Raw genomic sequence first — 21,608 nt, forward strand, 5'->3', positions numbered from 1 at the left:
TAAAAGTAATAAATATTATTTTTTTAAAAACACACACACCAGAATGGATTACCAAGGTACCACTGTACTAGATCTAGATACAAGATATAGGGGAAACTCACATAGAGCCTATAGGATGTTCTCTCCTATGGATCAGGAGGGTCGAGGTGGAATGGAATTCAGCATGGTTCAAATACACCAGAAGAGCCAATCTGGTGCTCTGACCAGCATATTTGCACCATGACATGCCAAGCTCTCCACCGGTCCCTCACTCCCCCCCCCCCAGTAAGGAACAGAGACCTACCTGCCGAGAAGCTAGCCTATTGATTCCACCCCACCTGGCAAGCCCCTTCTGGAACCTTGTATTGGTCTAAATCCCCAACATGGGGAGAAAGTAGCTAACGGACTAGGCTGTAGCACGTTCGTTTGAAAGCGGCACCTTCCAGTCTGTCCCTTAAAACAACAGAGATTTAAAACTGGATAGCCACAGAGGGGGAAAGAAACCACAGTGATGGGAAATGATCAAAGGCATGGCATCATCCTAACTGACTCTAGCTTGGAAATGTTTGTCTGAAAGCTGACGCCTGAAAAATGCTGAAGGGCTTTTGATTAGGAAATTGCTTTTTACAGCAATTGGATTTTACCAATTGGTAGGGTGAGCGTTGCTCCCGGACGGGAGGAATGAAGTCAAATGACACCGAGGGTTGGTTCAGAGAAAGAGTTTATCCTGCTCTCCGGAGAGCAGAAGGCACTTGCGTGGTCAGCTCACAGCAAGTCCAAAGAAATGAGAAATTTCATGCAGTATATATATCCTCCAGGCACCCTCCCCCCTTTCCCAGGAATCCAGCCACGTCAGCTTATACACGCAGGTTGACATCACAGATGTTCCTGCTCCAGTACTTTTAACCATAAAAGGGTCTTCCTCTTCCTGTACTCTTGACCATATAAGGGTATTCCTGTTCCGGCACTCTTATCTTGGGGTAAGAAGGTCACCAACTCTCCTGGCGCTGTTCCCGGACTAGGTCTGTGCATCAGAGTGTGGTCTTTGTGGTCAGGATGTAAGATAAGACCCAGACGCGCCATCCCTGCTCTACTGGAACAGTCAAGGTCATACATTGCCGTCACAGACTGATAAAGGAGAGCGCTTTGTTTATACAGCTGGGTTCCTGTTATGCATTTGCTCAACAGCTCAAGTTAATGCATTTTAGAAATGCTCCCTTGGAGAAGGAAAAATGCGGATTTTGGGGTCCGTTCCAGACTGACTACACAGTCAGGTTTTTAGATTTGGGAAACCCATTCCTTCATTACCAGCCATGTTTAATGTGCAGGTGGAGAAAAGACAGAGCTTTTGGGGTCATTACGGTGGCCACAAAAGGCCTTCTTTACAGTTGTTTTCCACCACCCAGTTTCAAGTGAACATCACTGCAGTCATAAGGACTAGAATCTTGATATATATTTTTTAAATGAAGGCTGTTTTTTTCCTTAGGATAAATAACGAGGGCACTTCTTGGTCCACATAAATGAACTCTGAAGGTTTCAAAAGGTCTGTAGGTTTTGGCTGCACTTTTGCATTTTTTTGCAGAAAATGCCTTCGGTGCTTTAATATGTAGGAGTGCTGATTCGGAGATATTGCAGTTTATTTATTTGAAAAGGATAATTGTCAAGACCCCCATTTCCTATTTATTAAGCTGATCCTGCTTATTTATCTATTGGCCTAACAGAAAGAAAGAAAATATATGCAGTTGTTAGTTACTGATGTATTAGACTTCAGTGCTCCATAAGGTTTACCTCCTCTAATTGAAGCTAAAAAGTCAATAAACAGAAGTTAGCAAAAGCATAAATTAGTTGCAAACAGTTGTGTGTGCTTACAACTTCCAAGTGTGTCTTACAACCATTATGCTGTGTTAGCTTTTTAAAACCTAGTTTGCCTTGTCAGGGTAAATAATGGCCTGTGTCACTTTAATAATATTTTAAAGAAAGAACTTGCAAAGCATAATGCAGTTGAGGGGGACTGGAAAATAGGTCTTTAAGAAGACAGTGGAAGACAATAAGTGTTCTCGTATGCAATAGGCAATATAATGTGCTGTGCAGTATAGTTTCATTGCAAATTAATTCATTTTCTCTGAGATGTTTTCCAGCACAGTTTTAGCCATCACAATGCCTATTACACAAATCTGTAATCTGCAAAACAATGGAGACAGGAACAAAAGATAGATCTGTGCTTTGTTCAGCAGACGGCACAACTCCAGAGAACAAAGCAGTTCAAAGCAGCTCACATTAGCAGAAGTAACACTAGTCCTGGCAATTTATTACACTTTATCAGGCAAAAAAGGGACTTTCAAATCTGTTAGCTTTGACATATGGGGATCAGAAGATAATAGCTAAATGATAGCAGAAAGGAAATCCACTTATTTAAAGAATAGAGAAGGAGGAAAACTGTTTTGCAGAAAGTCATCGAGAATGCTGAGGTTTATTTTTCTTGTTTGGATAGAATCAAAGCAGTCAAAGTTTCAGCGAAGGAACGAGTTTATTGGGTGAAGATCAAAGCTGTCAGGAATATAGAAATAGAGAGGCAAGCACTGAATGAAGAAGAAATTGAAAAATCCTGAGAGGATGTGTACCAGATGCATGAGGCAGCTTCACTTCACATTTTAAGGATTTAGGGGTCTCAGAATTTAGTTGTTCTGTATTGTGTGTGTATCCAGTTAATATGTCCCATCAGTGCAAGGATTTACACTTCTACAGTGGAACTTCCCTCCTATCTCTCCCCACCCCGTGGTGGCTTTAGGGGAGTGTGACCAGTTTACCAGCACTGGGCACTGAGCTGAATCAGTGTCACAGAGGGCCCTGCAACAATGACTTAACACAGGAGGCAGGCAGGAGGGCTGCTGAAATTCAATAGCCCAAAGTCTATTGATTAGGTGAAACCCTAGAACAGATTTAGGTAAGTGCAGAGGGAGGGGAAAGAGGAATTTCACTGTGCAAGCTTAAAGGTAAAGGACCCCTGGATGGCTAAGTCCAGTCAAAGGCAACTATGGGGTTGCAGCGCTCATCTCGCTTTCAGGCCGAGGGAGCTGGCGTTCGTCCACAGACAGCTTTCTGGGTCATGTGGCCAGCATGACTAAACCGCTTCTGGCGCAACAGGACACTGTGACGGAAACCAGAGTGCACGGAAGCGCCATTTACCTTCCCGCTGCAGCAGTACCTATTCATCTACTTGTACTGGCGTGCTTTCGAACTGCTAGGCTGGCAAGAGCTGGGACAGAGCAACGGGAGCTCACCCCATCATGGGGATTTGAACCGCCAACCTTCTGATCGGCAAGCCCAAAAGGCTCAGTGGTTTAGACTACAGCGCCACCTGCATCCCTTAAAGCTTAAAGCCTTTCACTGATGGAGCACATTGGATCCTGCCCACAGGATCCATGTGTAGCCTCTGACATGCAGCCCTCTACACCAATAGGATAGAATTAAAAAGGGCCTTTGTGTACATATTCTGTTGTAGTTGGTACTTGGGAATGCAAAAATAAAAAATAAAAAAATGCTGAAATTGCAGAAATCCCCATAGATTCATGTTCCTAGTGAACAAGATACATTTCCCCATGTTATTTTGTATGAATAAATGAGATTGCATGGGCAAAGCAGCTGTTTTCATGGAACTCAATGTATACTCAGCTCATTCATTATTCAGGCATCATTCAGATGCCTGTATCATTCACTGGAAATCATGTCAAAACATCTGTGATGTTATTAAAACAGAGGACATGAGTCTGTCTTCCCACCCCCACCCCACTTTCTGAGTCAAGCATCATTGCCCCCATAACCCAGCCGCCTGTGAAACATTAGAATCGAATAAGCATTTTCAAAGATCAACATTTCTTGATAAACTGTTTAGCTCATTATGAGAAATGAAAAGCCGACAATGGAGATGACAGGAGCATTTGTTAAGCAAATGCACAGCGCATCTTAGAAGGGCAAAGCGAGGAGCAATGAAATGTGTAGACAACAGTTAGGAAGTGCTTCTTAATCGGAATGCAGCGAATCTCTCTCTCCCACCCCCACCCCCACTTGTGTAGAGCTGTTTGGTAAAGCAGGAATATGAAATGTACTGCTATTTTGGAAGCATTAGCTGCTTTAGGTTTTCTCACTCCCTGCAGGACTATCCATGTAAATTAGTTTTGCATCCTGTCAAATCAATAATTGCTTTGCTCATTGGGCCCTCGCAGTAAAATGGTGTTTGTTCAGGTCAGCAGAACTGGTGACATATCTCTCGCCATTGCAAGCAGCAGGGAAAGAAAGCAAACAAATCATCTCATTTGGGTTTGAGCATTCAAAAACTTGGTGTCTGCCTGAGTAATGAAAGAGTATTTTCATGGGCAGACACGTGCACTTCTTAGCCTATGTAAATGGAAAAAACATCCAACAATATGGGCCTAAGCCAGGCAGTGATGGCTATTGTCCATTGGGGCTGGTACGGCGGAAAGGAGGCCAACAGTAGGGGGAGCCAGAGCAAATGACAGGCAGAGGCAACTCATTCTAGTTTTGCCTCCATTCTCTTTTTTTATTTGATTTTACAAATTCTTTCACACAGATGTTATTACAAATATTAGAATTGCACAAGGTTGTTCTGAATCCCAAAACTTCCCTCCTCCCCTTTGTGGGTTTTTTGAATAACTTTCTTAACTGCATATTGTAAGTCCATCTATTTTACCATCCTCCATTATATCCAAAGTGTACGTGTCATTGCAATAGTTATTTAAAGCCTGCCAAATATTTCAAGTGGTCTTTCAAGTACAATATATATTTGCCCCATTCTTTGTTGAAATTTTGATCCTTCTGATTTCTGATTTCCCCGGTTAATCTTGCCATCTCTGCGTAGTCCAATAGTTTCACCTCCCAGTCCGCCCTAGCAGGTATCTTGTCGTCTTTTCAGCTGTGAGCAAGAAGCATCCTTGCAGCTGTTGTAGCGTACATAAACAGTCTTTTCAGTTCCTTTGGTATCTCTGCACCTACAATTCCTAACCAAAAGGCTTCTGGTTTTTTTAACAAAGGTTATTTTAAACATTTTTTTGGGGGGGGGGAGGGAGAGAAATGTAGTTTTGTCTCCATTCTCTGCCCTGCTGAATTCTGCAAGGGGCAGCACTGAGACTAAGCAGAAGTAAAGGTAAAGGGACCCCTGACGATTAGGTCCAGTCGTGACCGAATCTGGGGTTGCGGCGCTCATCTCGCTTTATTGGCCAAGGGAGCTGGCGTATAGCTTCCAGGTCATGTGGCCAGCATGACTAAGCCACTTCTGATGAACCAGAGCAGTGCACGGAAACGCCGTTTACCTTCCCGCCGGAGTGGTACCTATTTATCTACTTGCACTTTGACGTGCTTTCAAACTGCTAGGTTGGCAGGAGCAGGGACTAAGCAACAGGAGCTCACCCCATCACAGAGATTCGAACCACCGACCTTCTGATTGGCAAGTCTTAGGCTCTGTGGTTTAACCCACAGTGCCACCCACGTCCCTTCGTAAGCAGAAGTACCACGCCCTAAACTGGTTGTAAGTAAGAAAGCAGGCAGGTGGGGAGCAGCTGAAGGTCAAATGTGGTTGGTGGGGCAATACTCCAATTGCTCAAAGGGGTCAGCCACTACTAATATTGGGTGAAATGTTGCAGTGTTCCTCTCTCACCTCAGTGACAAATTACTTTTCAAGCATAGGCTCCCCAATGACAACCGTTGTGAAATTAGCACAATCCTTCGGGAAGTTCTCCTGCATGTGTCTCATTAAAGTGCCACAAAAGAACACAGTAGCGGCATGTTGTCAAACAGAGCACGGATCAAGTTTTGTTTTCCCAGCAGGTTGGGAGGTGGTTAGAATTTTAACATAAGCATACATAAAGCAAAAGGCAGCTCTTTGTATATATGCATGTATTTCTCAGGTTTTCTTCAACTATAGATACCATTGAGCATTGAAAGAAAACCAATTGGGCACTGGAAGCGCATGGTTCCAGATGGTAAACTGTCACTTTATGTTAGACCATTGGTAGGCAAACTAAGGCCTGGGGCCGGATCCGGCCCAATCACCTTCTAAATCCAGCCTGCAGAAGGTCCGAGAATCAGTGTGTGTTTACAGGAGTATAATGTGTACTTTTATTTAAAATGCATCTCTAGGTTATTTGTGGGGCATAGGAATCTGTTCATTATTATTATTATTTTCAAAATATAGTCCCGTCCCCCCCAAGGTCTGAGGGACAGTGGATTGGCCCCCTACTGAAAAAGTTTGCTTACCCCTGTCAGTTAGACTGTGTATGGAAGGTGAAACTATTCAAGAAATGTTTCCCCTAGCACCCAAGTTTCATGAAAAAGGAAGGCATGAAAGGATTTTAAATGGGCCACAATAACCATGTTGGATTATTTGCTAGCCCACCCTGCAATAATCCATATAACAGCAATTCATGGAGCTGAACTTGCAGATCCTCTGTCAGAGCAAACATGAGTGTTAACAGCATGAGTAATGTTAAGGTACTCACAGTTTGTTATGGCTCCCTCTGCGGCATCTGCTGTTATTTTTGCCTAGCTGAAGATAGTGGAAGGGTGAAATAGAATTCGTATTAAATTACAGTTAACATTCCACATTCTGTATTTGTAAGGCAAAACATAATCCGCAATCCTATTTGCTTTGGAGGTGCCAACTCAGTTCCCACTCACTTGCTAGAGCCAATTTGTATTTAATATATATATTTTTTTCATGATTTTGGACAGTTGCGTAAGCCACCGTTTCAGAAATGAGATGCTGAAGACAATACAGGAACTGAGAAATTATTTGTTTTTGGATCTGAGAGGATTAACTCTGAAACATTTCCAGAAACTTTTTCTTACTTGGGATATTGGGAAATTGTGGCACTTTTGTGGAGCTCCTATTTTTTATGATCTAAACCAGAGTAATGTTGAAGCACAATGGATAATTTGCCCAAGCCCACAAAACAAAAAAAAATCCAGATTTTGACTGCAACCTTTGTGTGAGATGAGTTCTGTGATACTTAATCTCTCTTTGATGATCTCCCATATCCCATAAGAGTAGTAGGAGACACTTGCCTTACCCAAGCCATTCAACAACAACCACAACAACAACAACAGCAATTTATTATTTATACCCCACCCATTTGGCTGGGCTTCCCCAGCCACCTAGGGCAGCTTCTAGCAAAATACTAAAAATAATAAAATGTTGGACATTGAAAAGTTCCCTGAACATCCTTCAGATGTTTTCTAAAAGTTGTGTAATCCTTTATCTCCCTGACATCTGATGGGAGATTAGCTTTTTCATATCCTCCCTAATAAGTTAAAACTGAACCACCTCCTGAAATCTCAACACAATAGTTTGTTTTCAAAAGAGCACAACCTATGACAACCTCTAAGGTTCTCAATGTTATAGAACTGGAGAGATAGATTTGTATGTCTGGCTTTTCAGGAGGTTTTCTATTTATTTATTTGCAGCATTTTATCCCGCCTCTCTATAAAAGGCAGTTTACAATCAACAGCATAAATCAGTGTAGCTTTAATCTATAAAATAATCATAAAACATCAATAAACAATGAAAGTACATGGTGAAGCATGCTTACTGTGGTGGGAAATCACCATTGGTTCATTGCCTCGCGGAGTGAATAAACAAGGCATTGAGGCAAAACTTCAAGCTTTATTCCTGGCCAAGAATTGTGTCCTTCCAACCTCACAGTTTAGGCAGAAGACACCAAACATACCCATCTATAAGCTTTCATAAATAGGTAACAAGATACAAATGTAACTATTCACACATGACACCGTTTTCCATATGACACTCATTTACAGATTGCATTCTTTCTTTTCACTTTATGGCAACTTTGCTATACTGTGATCATTGTTTTTCCACAACATTTCTAAGTTACTATGAATACAGCCAGCAAAACAAGTGTTCAAATTGGATTTATGAAGAGCATTAACAAATATACATTAAAAAGGTTTGTTCTAAACTTTGATGGTCTTGGGGGTGGGCAGTGGGGAAGTGAAGAAGGCATGCACTCCAAAACACAAATTTGAACGACCAAAATGCAGTCAAATATTATTATACAGTATATTTTCGGTTAACTGTTTTCTCAAGTCCATCTTTCTTTCTTCCTTTATTTAGCCTTCCAACTTGGCATTGAAGCAGTCATTGCCTCTTCATTATAAATAAGGGAAACCAGGGTAGCAAAATTGATTATACCTCACCAACTGCTATTATGATAGCTAAGCATTACTATTTCCTTCTTGTTTCTCTTTCTCTCCCCGAAACACATCTGCAGGTACTTCATAGACTGGAAGAATGATGTGGACAGCTACTTTACTATAGATGAAATGGAAGGAACTATTGCCACAAATGAATTGCTGGACAGAGAGACCACTGCACAGTACAATTTTTCCATAATTGCCAGTAAAGTCAGTAAGTATGGCAGGAAAAGACTCATCCAGTATTCTCTTTCCTACATGGTTTGTTCATTTTATGCAAGGTCACATTTGGCCCATTTGGGGGTGGGAAGGTAAAATATATATTTATTTCGTGCGGTTCATCCAGTAATAATTTTGTGTCTCTGCTGTGTGTCAGTGTTTCATCCTTCAAACTCCATACTTCTATGATTCTATGAAATGACTTCCTAAGAGTCGTTAAAGGATTTATAGTTCTTGATTGGGCACTCTGGGCATGCTTTCGCAAAACCAATTGATCACAATTAAAGGTAAACGGACCCCTGACCATTAGGTCCAGTTGTGACCGACTCTGGGGTTGCGGCGCTCATCTCGCTTTATTGGCCGAGAGAGCCGGCGTACAGCTTCCAGGTCATGTGACCAGCATGACTAAGCCACTTCTGGTGAACCAGAGCAGCGCACGGAAACGCCGTTTACCTTCCCGCCGGAGCGGTACCTATTTATCTACTTGCACTGATGTGCTTTCAAACTGCTAGGTTGGCAGGAGCAGGGACCGAGCAACAATTAGATGTAGCTAAAAGCAGTGGAATGGAACCTCATCATGACTTGGTCAGTCAGTCAAGGGGACTTGGTTACAACAAGCTTATGCTGGACCTCTCAATACTGTAAACATATTTAATTATATGAAAATCTTGCTAGTTCAAGAACTTCAGTGGATGTCCTGCTTTAATTATCCCAGTGATCCAGAACATTTGTTCCTGGAACTATATCTCATGTTCTCTCTTCCTGCTCTGCTTTCTTCTTCATCAGATAGTCAATAACACAGAATTACATGATTCCACCACCCCCTGACCTTTTATTGTGATCTTAATGTTGTACCTGATGAGTAAGTTGTGTGTGTTTAAAAAATAAATAACTAGTGATCTTCCAATATCTGAAGGGTTATCACATTGAAGATGGAGCATACCTGTTTGTTCTTGCTCCAAAGGCCAGAACTGAAACCAGTGGGTAGAAATGACAGTGAAGGAAATTTCAGCTAAATATTTGAAGAAACCTAAAGTATGAGCCATTTGATAGTTGAGGAGTGGGCTCCCTCCTTCAATGGAGGTCTTTAGGCAAAGGCTGTAGTTGTATCCTGCACAGCAGATCCTGTCCTGAAGATCAAATAAATGACCTTCTGAGTTTCTCAGTTATTTCCCATCATGGCCTGAACACTTATCTCCAAATATGGAAAAATGTCAAGATTGCCCTCCCATTTGTAGTTATAAATAAAGCCCGCCATCTGGACTCCCGTCAACTCTCAGAAACTACAAATGAAATTGGACTTTGCCACTTTCCGTGGAGACTCAGATGAAGGTCAAGAGCAGGTGTCTACAGGATCAGCTGTGCCTGTCTCATCCCCAGAGCACTCTTGTCAGTTGTTTCCTGAAAAGCATCTGTGGCTCTTTGAGATGGAGCATTATTTAGAACCAATGGTGATGCAAGGCTGATGCTTATCTCGCTGCTCTCTCAAAGCAAATAATCTTTACTAGGAGTGATTTGAAATTCTGTCGAGTCTCAAGAGATCAAGTTGGCTTTTTGCTACCAGAATAGATGCTGTGCAGCTTACGCTGATAAAGACAATGGTGGGGAATATGCAATAGAAATGAAGTGACAGATGAATGATTAGTTTTTCTTAGCAAGGCTGGCTGGCTGACTTTGGGCCATATAATACCAGATCAGAATGCTCTGTCTAAAAAAGCCAAACTATAAAATAGTTTCCAGGGTTGGAAATTCTGTTTTGTTCTTTTTACCAGGTTCTTCCATTCAAAGCTATATATATTTTTCTGTCATGACCTGGGTTTAGTTCTCTTGGAGGTGGTGATCCTGTGTCAAAATCTCCACCCTGTAGCATGCTGAATATCAAAGAGGCATAATCTAGCTGAGCCTTCCACCTGGCATGCCAAATTTCTGTGCTAAGGGATTTATTATTACAGTGGTACCTCAGTTTAAGTACTTAATTTGTTCCAGAGGTCTGTACTTAACCTGAAACTGTTGTTAACCTGAAGCACCACTTTATCTAATGGGGCCTCCTGCTGATGCTGCACCTCTGGAGCACGATTTCTGTTCTCATCCTGAAGCAAAGTTCTTAACCTGAGGTAATATTTCTGGGTTAGTGGAGTCTGTAACCTGAAGCGTATGTAACCCGAGGTACCACTGTATATTTATTTATTTATTTATTTATTTATTTATTTATTTATTTATTTATTTGTACAGAGGAGCAAAGGCTCAGAACATAGGCTATATCCTCAACAATGAGGTGGGAGAAGAAGTCTTGAGCACAAGCCCATCTCCCTTTGTGGGAAAGTGTAGATGATCCCAGTCATCTGCACAATCCCATGACCCAGAAAAGTGCTGTCTTGTTAGGGCCTATGGATATGTAGTTTGCACATAGGGTTGGACTACAACTGTTAGTAATAAATAGCTCCCAGTCAAATCAGTGGGATTTAACTTGGGCTGCAAACCTAAATGCGTCCATATAGAAGTAAGTCCCATGGAATAAAATGGGGCTTTCTCCCAGGAAACTAAGGTTAGGATTGCAGTCTTAGTCATGGCTAACTTTTCACATTGATGTCTATGACGCACAGCGTAAATAAATAATGCAGAGTCATCTTCAGTAAAAGAATAAAAGCTTTAATGAGTTAAAGTAAACTTGTTTGCAAATAACAGCATAGTGAACAGAAGATTAAACTAGCTTCAGAGCATACACAGGGTTACACGGAGTCTCCATTGAGCACAGGCTTCACAGGACACAGGCTCCACCACACACACAGTAGCTGACTGACACTGACACACTGTGTCAGACACTGAGTTTGCCTGCAAGCAGATACAATACTTATACAGAGAATGAGTCACAGTGACTCAGCATGCTAAACGGTTCTGCAGCTTTTCAGCATTTCACATTTCTAGACTCCTTTACGGCTTCTGCTCTCAAATACCTTTATCCCATGACAGTCCATGGGGCATAAACTCAGATAATTTGCAGCAGCATCCTAACTTCCCCTGGCCAACAGGACTTTATAGAGTGACAGGACCACCAATGCAGCCATAGCAGGGAGGGCAGAAGATGAGGCAGGATGATGAGGTCTCAGTGCCACCACATGACAGCAGTGAGGCCAGCTTGGGATCCAGTGAATCCCATGATGGCAGCCCTACTCCTTCTTGCCTTCAGAATGTCCCCCATTTCGGGACCTTTCCACTGGCTCCTGCCCACCCACACATTTGAAAGGCAGAAGGGGGAGGTTCAAGTGCTGTAATCCTTGTATCACTCTGGCATGAGGCTGGCTTAGCTGTGCAGAAAGATGCCTTGGCTTATCTCACATACCCTCCAGTATAAGAGGCATTTGGATTGCCCTGCTATGTTTGGATTTAACCTATAGATTCCAGGTGATGTGGAGTTAATGCAAAGGGAAATGGGGATATATGTGTAAGAGAGCACATTTGTAACTACAGCGGTACCTCAGATTACAAACACTTTGGGTTACAGACTCTGCTAACCCGGAAGTATTACCTCGGGTTAAGAACTTTACCTCAGGATGAGAACAGAAATCGGGCGGCGGCGGCAGCAGGAGGCCCCATTAGCTAAAGTGGTACCTCAGATTAAGAACGGTTTCAGGTTAAGAACGGACCTCCAGAGCGAATTAAGTTTGTAACCAGATGTACCACTGTATTGTGTTGTAACTAAGTATTGTAACTCTTTTTCCACATCCTACTTATGGCACTGCCAGTTTTAGCCCATAAAGGGGAAGTGCTAAATGTTTCTATATAAGCATGCTTAAATTATATAGCTTGGTCCTCTGCCCCAACTTCATATGACTGTTAGGTGCAACCCCTCTTGAGTGAGCAATTTGCCAGACCAATATGAAAGGCCATGTTAAGATATATCTGTAATTATGCCTTTCACTGCCTTATGTGAATATATAATGTTGCCTTAGATGTCATAAGTATTCCATACCTGATTTCTTTTTATTTATTTTTCTTAATAGGCAATCCACTATTAACCAGCAAGGTCAACGTCATCATAAATGTCCTAGATGTCAATGAATTTCCTCCTGAAATTGCAGTGCCCTATGAGTCCTATGTGTGTGAAAATGCAAGGCCAGGACAGGTATCTCTCTCCTTTTTAATGTTACCTGTGGATGTAATCATGAGGAATGATTATAATCATGTGCAGTGGTTAACCAACAACAAAAGCAACTTAACGATAACTATTGGTCTTGTACTTTTTGAGTATTTGAGGTATTTTATTTACTTATATATTGAATGCATTTCTAAAGAGAGAGGGCTGCATTGAAAACAACTCAGAATAAAAATAATACTTATCTGAGCAATGCTTACAACAACCCTGAAAAGTGAGCCAGTATTCTCCTATCCCCATGTTGTATATTGGGAGCTAAAGCTGGGGAAACATTCTCTGCCAAAAGCTACATAGCAAGTTTGTGGCTGGGATGCTATTTTAACCAGGAACTTTCTAGTTTTTAGTGAATCCCATTAGTCACAGTCTTAAAACTGTATTTATTGGATCAGGCAGACATACCCTGCAAGCCAAGCACAGACCACAAACTACGTTGTGGCCTATTAAAGGCTTGAATAACCACCTCTTATAGCTCCTTGCCTGGGACTGTCAGAAACAGAGGTGTATGTTTAGCACCTGGCAGACTTCAATGTATGGACAGCAGGCTGAATAGACAGCAGGGTGAATAGTCATTCAGGCTTGTATTTGATAACTGCATTTCTTGTACAGTGGACACCTTAAAAGATAGTGTATCGACTGTTCTGCAAATTAACTGTGACTCTCCAAAAGATGTATTCAGCCACCATACATAGCTGGCCCCCAGGGATCCACTGAAGTTAGGCAGTATAATCACAAGTTCCCCTTGCCTGGGAACAAAACTCATAAAAGACAGCAATTTCCTTGCCAGGATGAGCAAAACGTTAGCAGACTGAAAAATAAAATATACGGCCGGTGTAAATTCTGCTAACCCTGCTTCTCATTCCCACCCCCATCGGTCATTAAGTTTTCCCAAACCCTACTTTTCTTGAGGTGCTGCTCAATGGTAATAAACATAAGAATATCTGCATTGTTATATTCTACTATATATAGTCCTGTTTATAAGCCTTGCAGAATCAAATGGAGAGTTCCAAGACTCCAGGCACTTTAGAAAAAACAAAAAACCCACCATCATTCAACACTATTGCCCAGAGGAGATGGGATTTGCAGCCTCAACAATTCTGTTACCTATGGAGCAAAAAAAATATTTCCTCAATCTCCTCAGTATAGATAGTAACTGGTTTAAATAACTGCCCATGGCAACTGCTTAAAGAGCACCTTCCACAGTGTTTGCTTCTGTGTGACATGTAATAAATGCATAGAAGTGCTACTGAAATTGTCTGAAATGATCAGTCAGCAGTTGTAGGAGAATGCTTGCAACCATCCGCATATGAGCTGGTCCAAGTGCAGGGATAAGAAGGAGATTGGTGTCATGTGGCAGTGTGCAGCTTAGCCTTCACTCGGCTGATGGCAGAGGTTGAAGTGAATGGAGGATGGTCAAACTTTGCCATGGATGGATGAATAGATAGATAAAATCTATCTATATATATCTATGATGATTTGCAATGTCCAGACTCAAAACTGAAAACATATCTAAAATCTCATATTTATTCACTTTGGTCCTTATAGAGAGCACAGGTTTCTCCCTATTAACATTTAGGGATTTCTTCTGCATTTCATTTCAGACAGATCACAATAACGTACACCGTCCTCAGCAGCATCCTGTGAAGTTTCTCTCAGCAGCTATTCTCCTCACACACACTGAGAAGCAGAAAGCAGTTAAAAATGACAGTTACTTGAGTAACAGTCACAACAGAATGGAATGCCTCCATGCAATTTAACTTAAGCAAACATTCCCATTTCAGGACATTAAACCATTATCCTTAACAGTGCTAACATCATGCCCCCTGCCTCCCTTTGGTGATTTCTGCCCACAGGAAAAGACCGGCTCAGATTACTGTCAGGGCAAACAATTGCACTTTTTCTTCTATTTTTATTTGCACAATTTCTTTCCCACCCTTTAACATAAATGACCTCAGGGTGGGTAACAACAATTTAAAATACAGTCATACCTTGCTTCTCAAACTTAATCCATTCCTGGAGTCTGTGTGACTCCTGAAACTGTTCGAAAACCAAGGCACGACTTCCGATTGGCTGCAGGAGCTTCCTGCAGTTAAGCAGAAGCCACATCGGACATTCGGCTTCTGAAAAATGTTCGCAAACCAGAATACTTACTTTTGTGGCATTCGGGAGCCAAAACGCATGAGTACCAAGGCGTTTGAGAACCAAGGTACGACTGTACAAGCAATCAAGAAAGAACAATATCTTTCACATGCCGATAGTTTGCCAGGTGAAAACCTCTCAATCCAGGGCCAGCTGTGACTGAGAGTAAAATTCCTTCCTAGTCATGTAAGCCAGTGGAAGACTTTCAAAACTGAGGGAGGGAGGGAGGGAAAGGGAAGGAATGATGCAATGGTGGGCAACTTTGATTTTTAAGAGGTCAGCTGCCATGCCCCTGAGGGGCCCAGTGAGATCCTGGGCTGGATTGGTCCCTTCCCTGGCCATAGCTGCCCAGCAAGTCGACCCCAACCTGGTGATGCACTGAACCATAAGGACATGAATATTTCAGAACACCTCAGCAACTGAACCAACTGACAGTCAAATGAAGTCAGAACTCTTGCAGAAAATAGCTACAGAGGGTTTGAACATTGCAGCCTATGTTAACTTTAAGCTTTACATTTTGAGTTTCTTTCTTTGGGGAGATATGTTAGTGAAACCCTTCTTTTTTCTGAAAACCTGTGTTTCAGTTTGGTGCATTATGTCCAAATTAACATACTACAACATGCTAATCAAATTAAGACATTTTCTTTCACACAGAAATGTGTGCTGAAGTTTTTATTCCATTGTGGTTTTAGGTAATTCAGATTGTCGGTGCAGCAGACAAGGATTTGTCACCTGCTGGACAAAGATTCTCCTTTCGACTCTCTCCGGAGGTGTCTACAAAGCCAAATTTCACAGTCCATGATTTCAGAAGTAAGTTTCTATTTTGGATTATGATGATAACAATTGTTTTGTTCAGTTATTCTGGTGGCTACAGCCTTCTATTTATATGTGAGACAGTGAGCTGCTTCAATATCCAATTGTTTTCCAGATATCACACAAGGGAGATGAAAACAGTGCTTTACAGACAAAGGAGTGTTGGGGGTCTACTAGACAAAAAAGGTGGTGGAGTTCCATCAGCTTGAGCATCATGGTGAAAGACTCCAAAGCAAGGGAGAAAGGGGAGGAGACAAATGGGTTTGGAGTAACTGAAGGATAACTACTCAGAAATAGGGACCATCTGTACTATGCTTAGTAGCATAGTATTAGCATAGGATGGTCCTAGTTGGGTGTGTGACATTTATTAAACATATCAAGAGCCACAGTGGACACAGAGGAAGATAGTTGAGTCCTGCAGATTCATATTGATTCTTTATGTGTTTTCATAATCTAAGGTATATTTAATCCTTAAAACTAATGTAATTTATTTCCTCAAAATTACTGGCACCTACCAGAAAGGTGCACAATTAATGACAACACTTCTTCACACAAAAGGGAATGTGGTCCATATCTTACCTGTGCATCTTGTGACATTCTTGGCCAAATAATTCTCACCAACTATGTCTTTACAGATAGATGAATCCATCTTTTTCCACCAGCCATTGTCCCTTTCACACATTTTCACTATGTTTGGTTCTGTATCTTATCTGCATTAAAAAACAAAACTGCATGAAAATATGCATATCTAAAACTATGCATTTCTAAGGTACAGCTCAGGCTATTTCATATCAAAAGTCACAAAGCCCTATTGGGCCTGCCACATCCTTGGTGATTTTGGATCTCTTAAATATCTGGGGCTGTGCATGCCTTGCTGGGTCACAGCTTGTACAGGCTTACAAGAGAGCAGATGCCACTGGATTCCATCTCATATCAGCCCCAGCAACCATGACCAATTGCCAGGGATGATGAGAGTTGGAGCCCAGCACCACCTAGAACACACCATGCTGGATACTCCTGCTATAGAGTACCAGAGTCTGCTGGACCCAACCATTCAAAACGGCCTCAGACATTAGCTTCCTGCCCTGCCCAGTTTGTTTCTGCTTCAAATCCATCAGAGAGACAGAATAGTGAGCTGAGCGAGATAAGGAAAAGCTGTTACCCACTATGTACTTTAGTGATGCTGTAAATATAAAATGCTAGACATACCTTGTGGTTACAATGGTGGTGCAAATCTGGCAATTACTTTGCACCGTGCCACCAATCAACCCTCCGATTATATCACATCTGTGAAGAATAAAGCTAGACTGTAGGGTGGTGAAAAGTACAGAGCTTGTCTCCCCTGCGTTCAGTCTGAATTGGACTCATACATTCTAGCCAAGCCCTTACCAACTTTGTGCCTACTAAAGATGGTAAATATGATAAGCTATATCAGAACTATTTTTCTAGAAAAAGAGTTGTGGGAATTCTCTTGCAATGGCACCCATCTGTGAGGTGGCGGAACCCAACTGAAAGGTGCCAGAATTGAGTTCCATCTTAAAAAAAAGTTCCTGAACTATACAATATGCATAACATGGCATGCGTGAGTCAGCCTGAAATCCTTTTCATGCAGGACAGCCTGTGGCCCTCCGTGTGGTGCTGAACTACAACTCCCCACAACACTCAACCTTTCACAATGCTAAATGAGGCTGATGGGAGGTGGAGTCCAAAAACATCTGGAAGGCAAAGGCTGCAAACTGCACAAGGCCTTCTTATAATGTCATAGCATCTACCCGCAGACTTTCCCCTAAAAGCAACACTTGTCTTCAGATACTCAGCAACTGATGGCTCCACTGGGATCTGAGCCTATCTACAAGGAAACAGGATCTGTCAGTTCATCTCTCAATTCTTTTGCAGCAGCATTCAAAGAGGGAAGAAAAAACATCCAGTATAGAGAGACATGTAATGTTGTGGGAGATGCTGTGAACTAGCGAGTGTTGGAGAGATAATAAGGCAGGAGAGAGAGAGCACCGCAGGCAATCCCAATCAGACCTGCCAGCAAATTGGTTTCTAATCTCACTCCCTGCTTAATCCTTTTAATCTTTACATCAGTTTTCTCCCTCACTGGGTTTCTTTGATTCAGGGGAAAGGCGCGATAACCCAGCCCCTACCAGGGAAAGCAAGAGAAACACCACTCACAGAGGCCTGCATTCACCTTAATCAGAGATTACTGGCAAATGTTCTAATGGTATTGAGTGTCTAGTTTGATTTCTGGTGGGACTTTTCTTAATCATCTCTTCTGAGCAGGTGCTGCATCAGGGAAGGTTTCCTACCTTTCTAAGGTGCCTCCAGTGGAAATTAAGAAAGCCACATTTCCCTTCCCACTGGAGAACTGAATGGCAATCACAGTCGCTGAAGGGCATCCAGGCAGACCTGAGGAAAAGCAAGAGATGTGGCAAAGATAGCTACCCCTAGGGTGGTTTTGGGGTTTTTTAAAATATATTTTTTGTGTGCTATGACAAGCCTGCTGTCAAACTGAGCCAGATTCATAGGAGAAGAGTCACAGTATTTACCATTTGCCCAGGGAAGAGAGGAGAAGATTCCATTACCTGGCATCTCATTTGAATATGATGCTTTGGGTAATGATGAAGCAAAGAAACTATACTGATTGTGGAACCTCAAACAGGCCATGTCTGAGTGTGAAGGTGCATGAGAGATTGACATTGGAAGCAGCAGATTGATTCCCCCTCCTCTCTCTCCCACAAGGCCTAGAAACAGGGAATGCATGATATAATGGCACCCCATTGCAAATTTTCCCCACCCTCATTCCACCTTATTGACAGTGAAGAAGCTTACAACATGATTTTGCACCATTTCCATTAGTTTACATTACTGGGGAAGGGAGAGAGAAAAGGGGTACTTTTGCTTTCAGTGCACAGGAGCTGCAATGTCAGGAATAAGTTTCTCATTGTTCTGCATTTTCTTTCAAGTCATGACACCAAGGAAAGCAAGAATCTTATCTGTAGTGTTCTTTTGTCCCGTCCCCCTCCAGACAACACAGCTGGAATTGTGGCCAGAAGAAGTGGGTACAGCCGTCGGCAGCAAGAGTTATATTTCCTTCCAGTTGTGATAGAAGACAGCAGCTACCCCATACAAAGCAGTACAAACACGATGACAATCCGGGTTTGCAGATGTGACTCTGATGGCACCATCCTCTCGTGCAATGTCGAGGCAATCTTCCTGCCAGTCGGACTCAGCACAGGGGCCTTGATTGCAATCCTGTTGTGCATTGTTATACTTCTAGGTTAGTACTCTTTTAGAGAAAGAAGTTTCACTGGTACTACATAGTCTATTCCTCAGCTGTGTTACAAAATTCCCAAAAGGCAGCTCCTGTAAGCTGCTTTTAGGGGTGGGAGTTTTCGTGAGCACAGCCATATAGCATTAGATACCATGTACTGAAACTCGGATCCGGTGAATGGTGCGAGAGGGTGGCCTCCCCGCCATGTTGGAGTTTAAATTTGCCATAGACACACTCCCATCAGCGCTGATTGGTTGGTGAGACCCACTCTTTGAGCAGGGCCCTGCCCAGCACCGGTGGCATGGAGCGTGACAGTCTCTAGCCCTCGGCTGGATCACGCAGGACCTAGAGTCCGGCCGCAATGTCACCCACCAAATAAGGTAAGCAGACTTTTCAAAGGAGAGTTTGATGGATTCTCCAGATTCCACTGGATCACCCCCCCCCCCAAAATCCCCAGATGTGTAGTTAAGGTTATTCTGTTTGGAAACCAATCTGGAATAAAGGGGGGGGGCAATGTACTAAATGTTGTATACAGTCATACCCTTGGTTGTCGAACATACCGTATTTTTCGACCTATAAGACGCACTTTTCCCCCTCCAAAAATGAAGGGGAAATGTGTGTGCGTCTTATGGGGCGAATGCAGGCTCCTTGGCTTCAGCGATAGCAACGCGAAGCCTCCGGAGGCTTCGCGTTGCTTCTGCTGAAGCCAGGAGAGTCTGCTCTTTGAGGCTGGTGGTGGGGAAAGCAGTGCTTCCCCCATCGCCAGCCCCAGAGGATGGGGGGCAGTGGGAAGGCTCGTGAAGCCTTCCTGCTACTCTCCAAACCAGCTTGGAGGCTGGCGGTGGGGAAAGCAGGCTTTTCCCCAAGGAGGGAGAAGGGATGGACTGGCGGTGTCCATCCCTTCTCCCTCCTGTGAGCTTTTGCGGGAGATGGGAGAATTCCCCCACCTCCCGCAAAAGCAGGCAAAAGCCGGGCGCTCTTTAAAGCGGCTGTGTAGCTTCTGCTGGCTTTTCTAGGAGGTGGGGGAATTCCCCCACCTCGTAGAAAAGCCCGTAGGAGCCGCGCAGCCTTTAAAGAGCGTGCCGCTCTTGGGGGCTTTTCCCCAAGGAGGGAGAAGGGACTGACTGGCTGTTTCAGTCCCTTCTCCCTCCTGGTTGAAAAGCCCGCAGGAGTCGCGTGCAGCTCCTGTGGGCTTTTGCGGGAGGTGGGGGAATTACGCCACCTCCCGCAAAAGCAGGAAGAAGGTCTTGGAGTAGTGCACAGGCTGCGTGCAGCCTGTCCGCTGCTCCCAGAGCTGCGGGGGGGAAATCATTTTTTTCCTCTTGATTTCCCCCCCTGAAAACTAGGTGCGTCCTATGGGCCGGTGCGTCCTATAGGCCGAAAAATACGGTAATCCATACCTGGAGTCCAGTTGACTCCAAAACCGGTTTGAAAACCAAGGCGTGGCTTCCTATTGGCTACAGGAGCTTCCTGCACTCAATTGGAAGCTGTGTCAGACGTTCGGCTTCCGAAAAACATTCGCAAACCGGAACCCTCACTTCCGGGTATGTGGTGTTCAGGAGCCAAAACGTCTTAGTACCAAGACATTTGACAAGCAAGGTACGACTGTATACTTAAACATGAGCATTGGCAATAGAAGTTGGCAATAATTACATGAAAAACATTGTATGGCCTTCCCCAACCTGGTGCCCTTCAGATGACCAAAGTTTGGAGATGATGGGAGTGATAGTCAAACAGCACTCGGAAGACATGAGGATGTATAGGCAATATAGCATATATGATAGAGTACGTGACATATACTCTGCAGTATATTATCTTAGGATGTACATGCCCAGTTGTCTCAGACTCAGAAACATGAAACTCTTGATCTGAGACTTTCTGAATTCTTAAAAAAAAGGACGGTATCTCTGGCTTGCCTTATGCTGGAGTGTCTTAGACTGACCAAGGTAATGGAGCCTAGAGGTGCTGTGTTCAGCACCATTTTGAATTCTGAAATGGCCTGAAAATAAGACTTGGGTGGGAGGCAGTTAGGTTCATTTGGTAATTACACCCAGTTCATGCAATGTTTAAAGGTGTCCACCTAAATAATCCTTTGCTTTGCTGCTTCCAATGCTACATTTTTTACCAGTCTCTATAACAAAGATAATTTGCATCTAGTAAGACCTCTGTCTAAAGGCTATCTTATTAACCCTCATTTTACACAGGAAACTGCTTAAATTGGTTTCTTGAACAAAAGCCCAATAAGCTCTGAATGGGGAGCCAGAATATGCCTACCTGCCCCCATGGTACATGATTATTGCAGGCTTTTAGGACCTTTGTATCCAAGGTTGCCCATTTACTTGATACAATTAAAGGATATAATTAAAGTCTGGTAAAGGAGAATAAGACATAATAGTTATCAAGCTCTCACACCACATTAGCTTGGACAATTCCCTGCAATCCACTGAGGAGTTTAAAGGCAGAGAAATGACAATGAGAACCTTAACCACAGGTATTAGATTTACATGGCAAAATGTTAGCATGGCACCATCAACTGTGAATGGGTACATCTGTGTTTGTGTGATAAGTGGAGCTGTTATAATCATTGTTGCAAAGCACTTAGAAATGTGTGGGTTGTAGTTTTAGGGGATTTTTTTTACAATCCAACAGCATATACATTTTGTTAAATAAACATAATACAGAATAATCAAAATCTGTAAACTGCAGCTAGGGTTGCACTCAGTGCAATCAATATCGAATGTAAGGATCACAATGCTTTATAAAAAAAAATAAAATAAAGTGGCTTCTTTAAAAAAAATAAATGCTCAG

General features: G+C 42.8%; 1 protein-coding gene and 1 long non-coding RNA gene across 6 annotated transcripts in view; one reads left to right on the forward strand and one right to left on the reverse strand.

Annotated features, from left to right (window-relative positions):
- CDH12 (cadherin 12) overlaps window positions 1-21,608 on the forward strand; it is a 455,772-nt gene that overhangs the window by 432,643 nt on the left and 1,521 nt on the right. For 4 of the 5 annotated variants that reach the window (XM_081873016.1, XM_081873017.1, XM_081873019.1 and 1 more), the window contains 4 exons: window positions 8,280-8,416; window positions 12,423-12,544; window positions 15,403-15,520; window positions 18,555-18,806. In XM_081873016.1, the coding sequence (XP_081729142.1) occupies window positions 8,280-8,416; window positions 12,423-12,544; window positions 15,403-15,520; window positions 18,555-18,806 (629 nt within the window). Of the gene's footprint in view, window positions 1-8,279; window positions 8,417-12,422; window positions 12,545-14,357; window positions 14,377-15,402; window positions 15,521-18,554; window positions 18,807-21,608 lie in introns of those variants that run through there. The other variant, XM_081873020.1, reaches the window with a different exon arrangement.
- LOC309348187 lies at window positions 6,264-15,038 on the reverse strand. Its single transcript, XR_014159281.1, has 3 exons — window positions 14,972-15,038; window positions 7,597-7,729; window positions 6,264-6,538 (listed from the first exon to the last, which is right to left on the reverse strand). It is a non-coding gene; the product is annotated as an uncharacterized lncRNA (long non-coding RNA).

This window comes from Podarcis erhardii (assembly GCF_964252035.2).
Source record: "Podarcis erhardii genome assembly, chromosome: 8".
Lineage (NCBI taxonomy): Eukaryota > Metazoa > Chordata > Lepidosauria > Squamata > Lacertidae > Podarcis > Podarcis erhardii.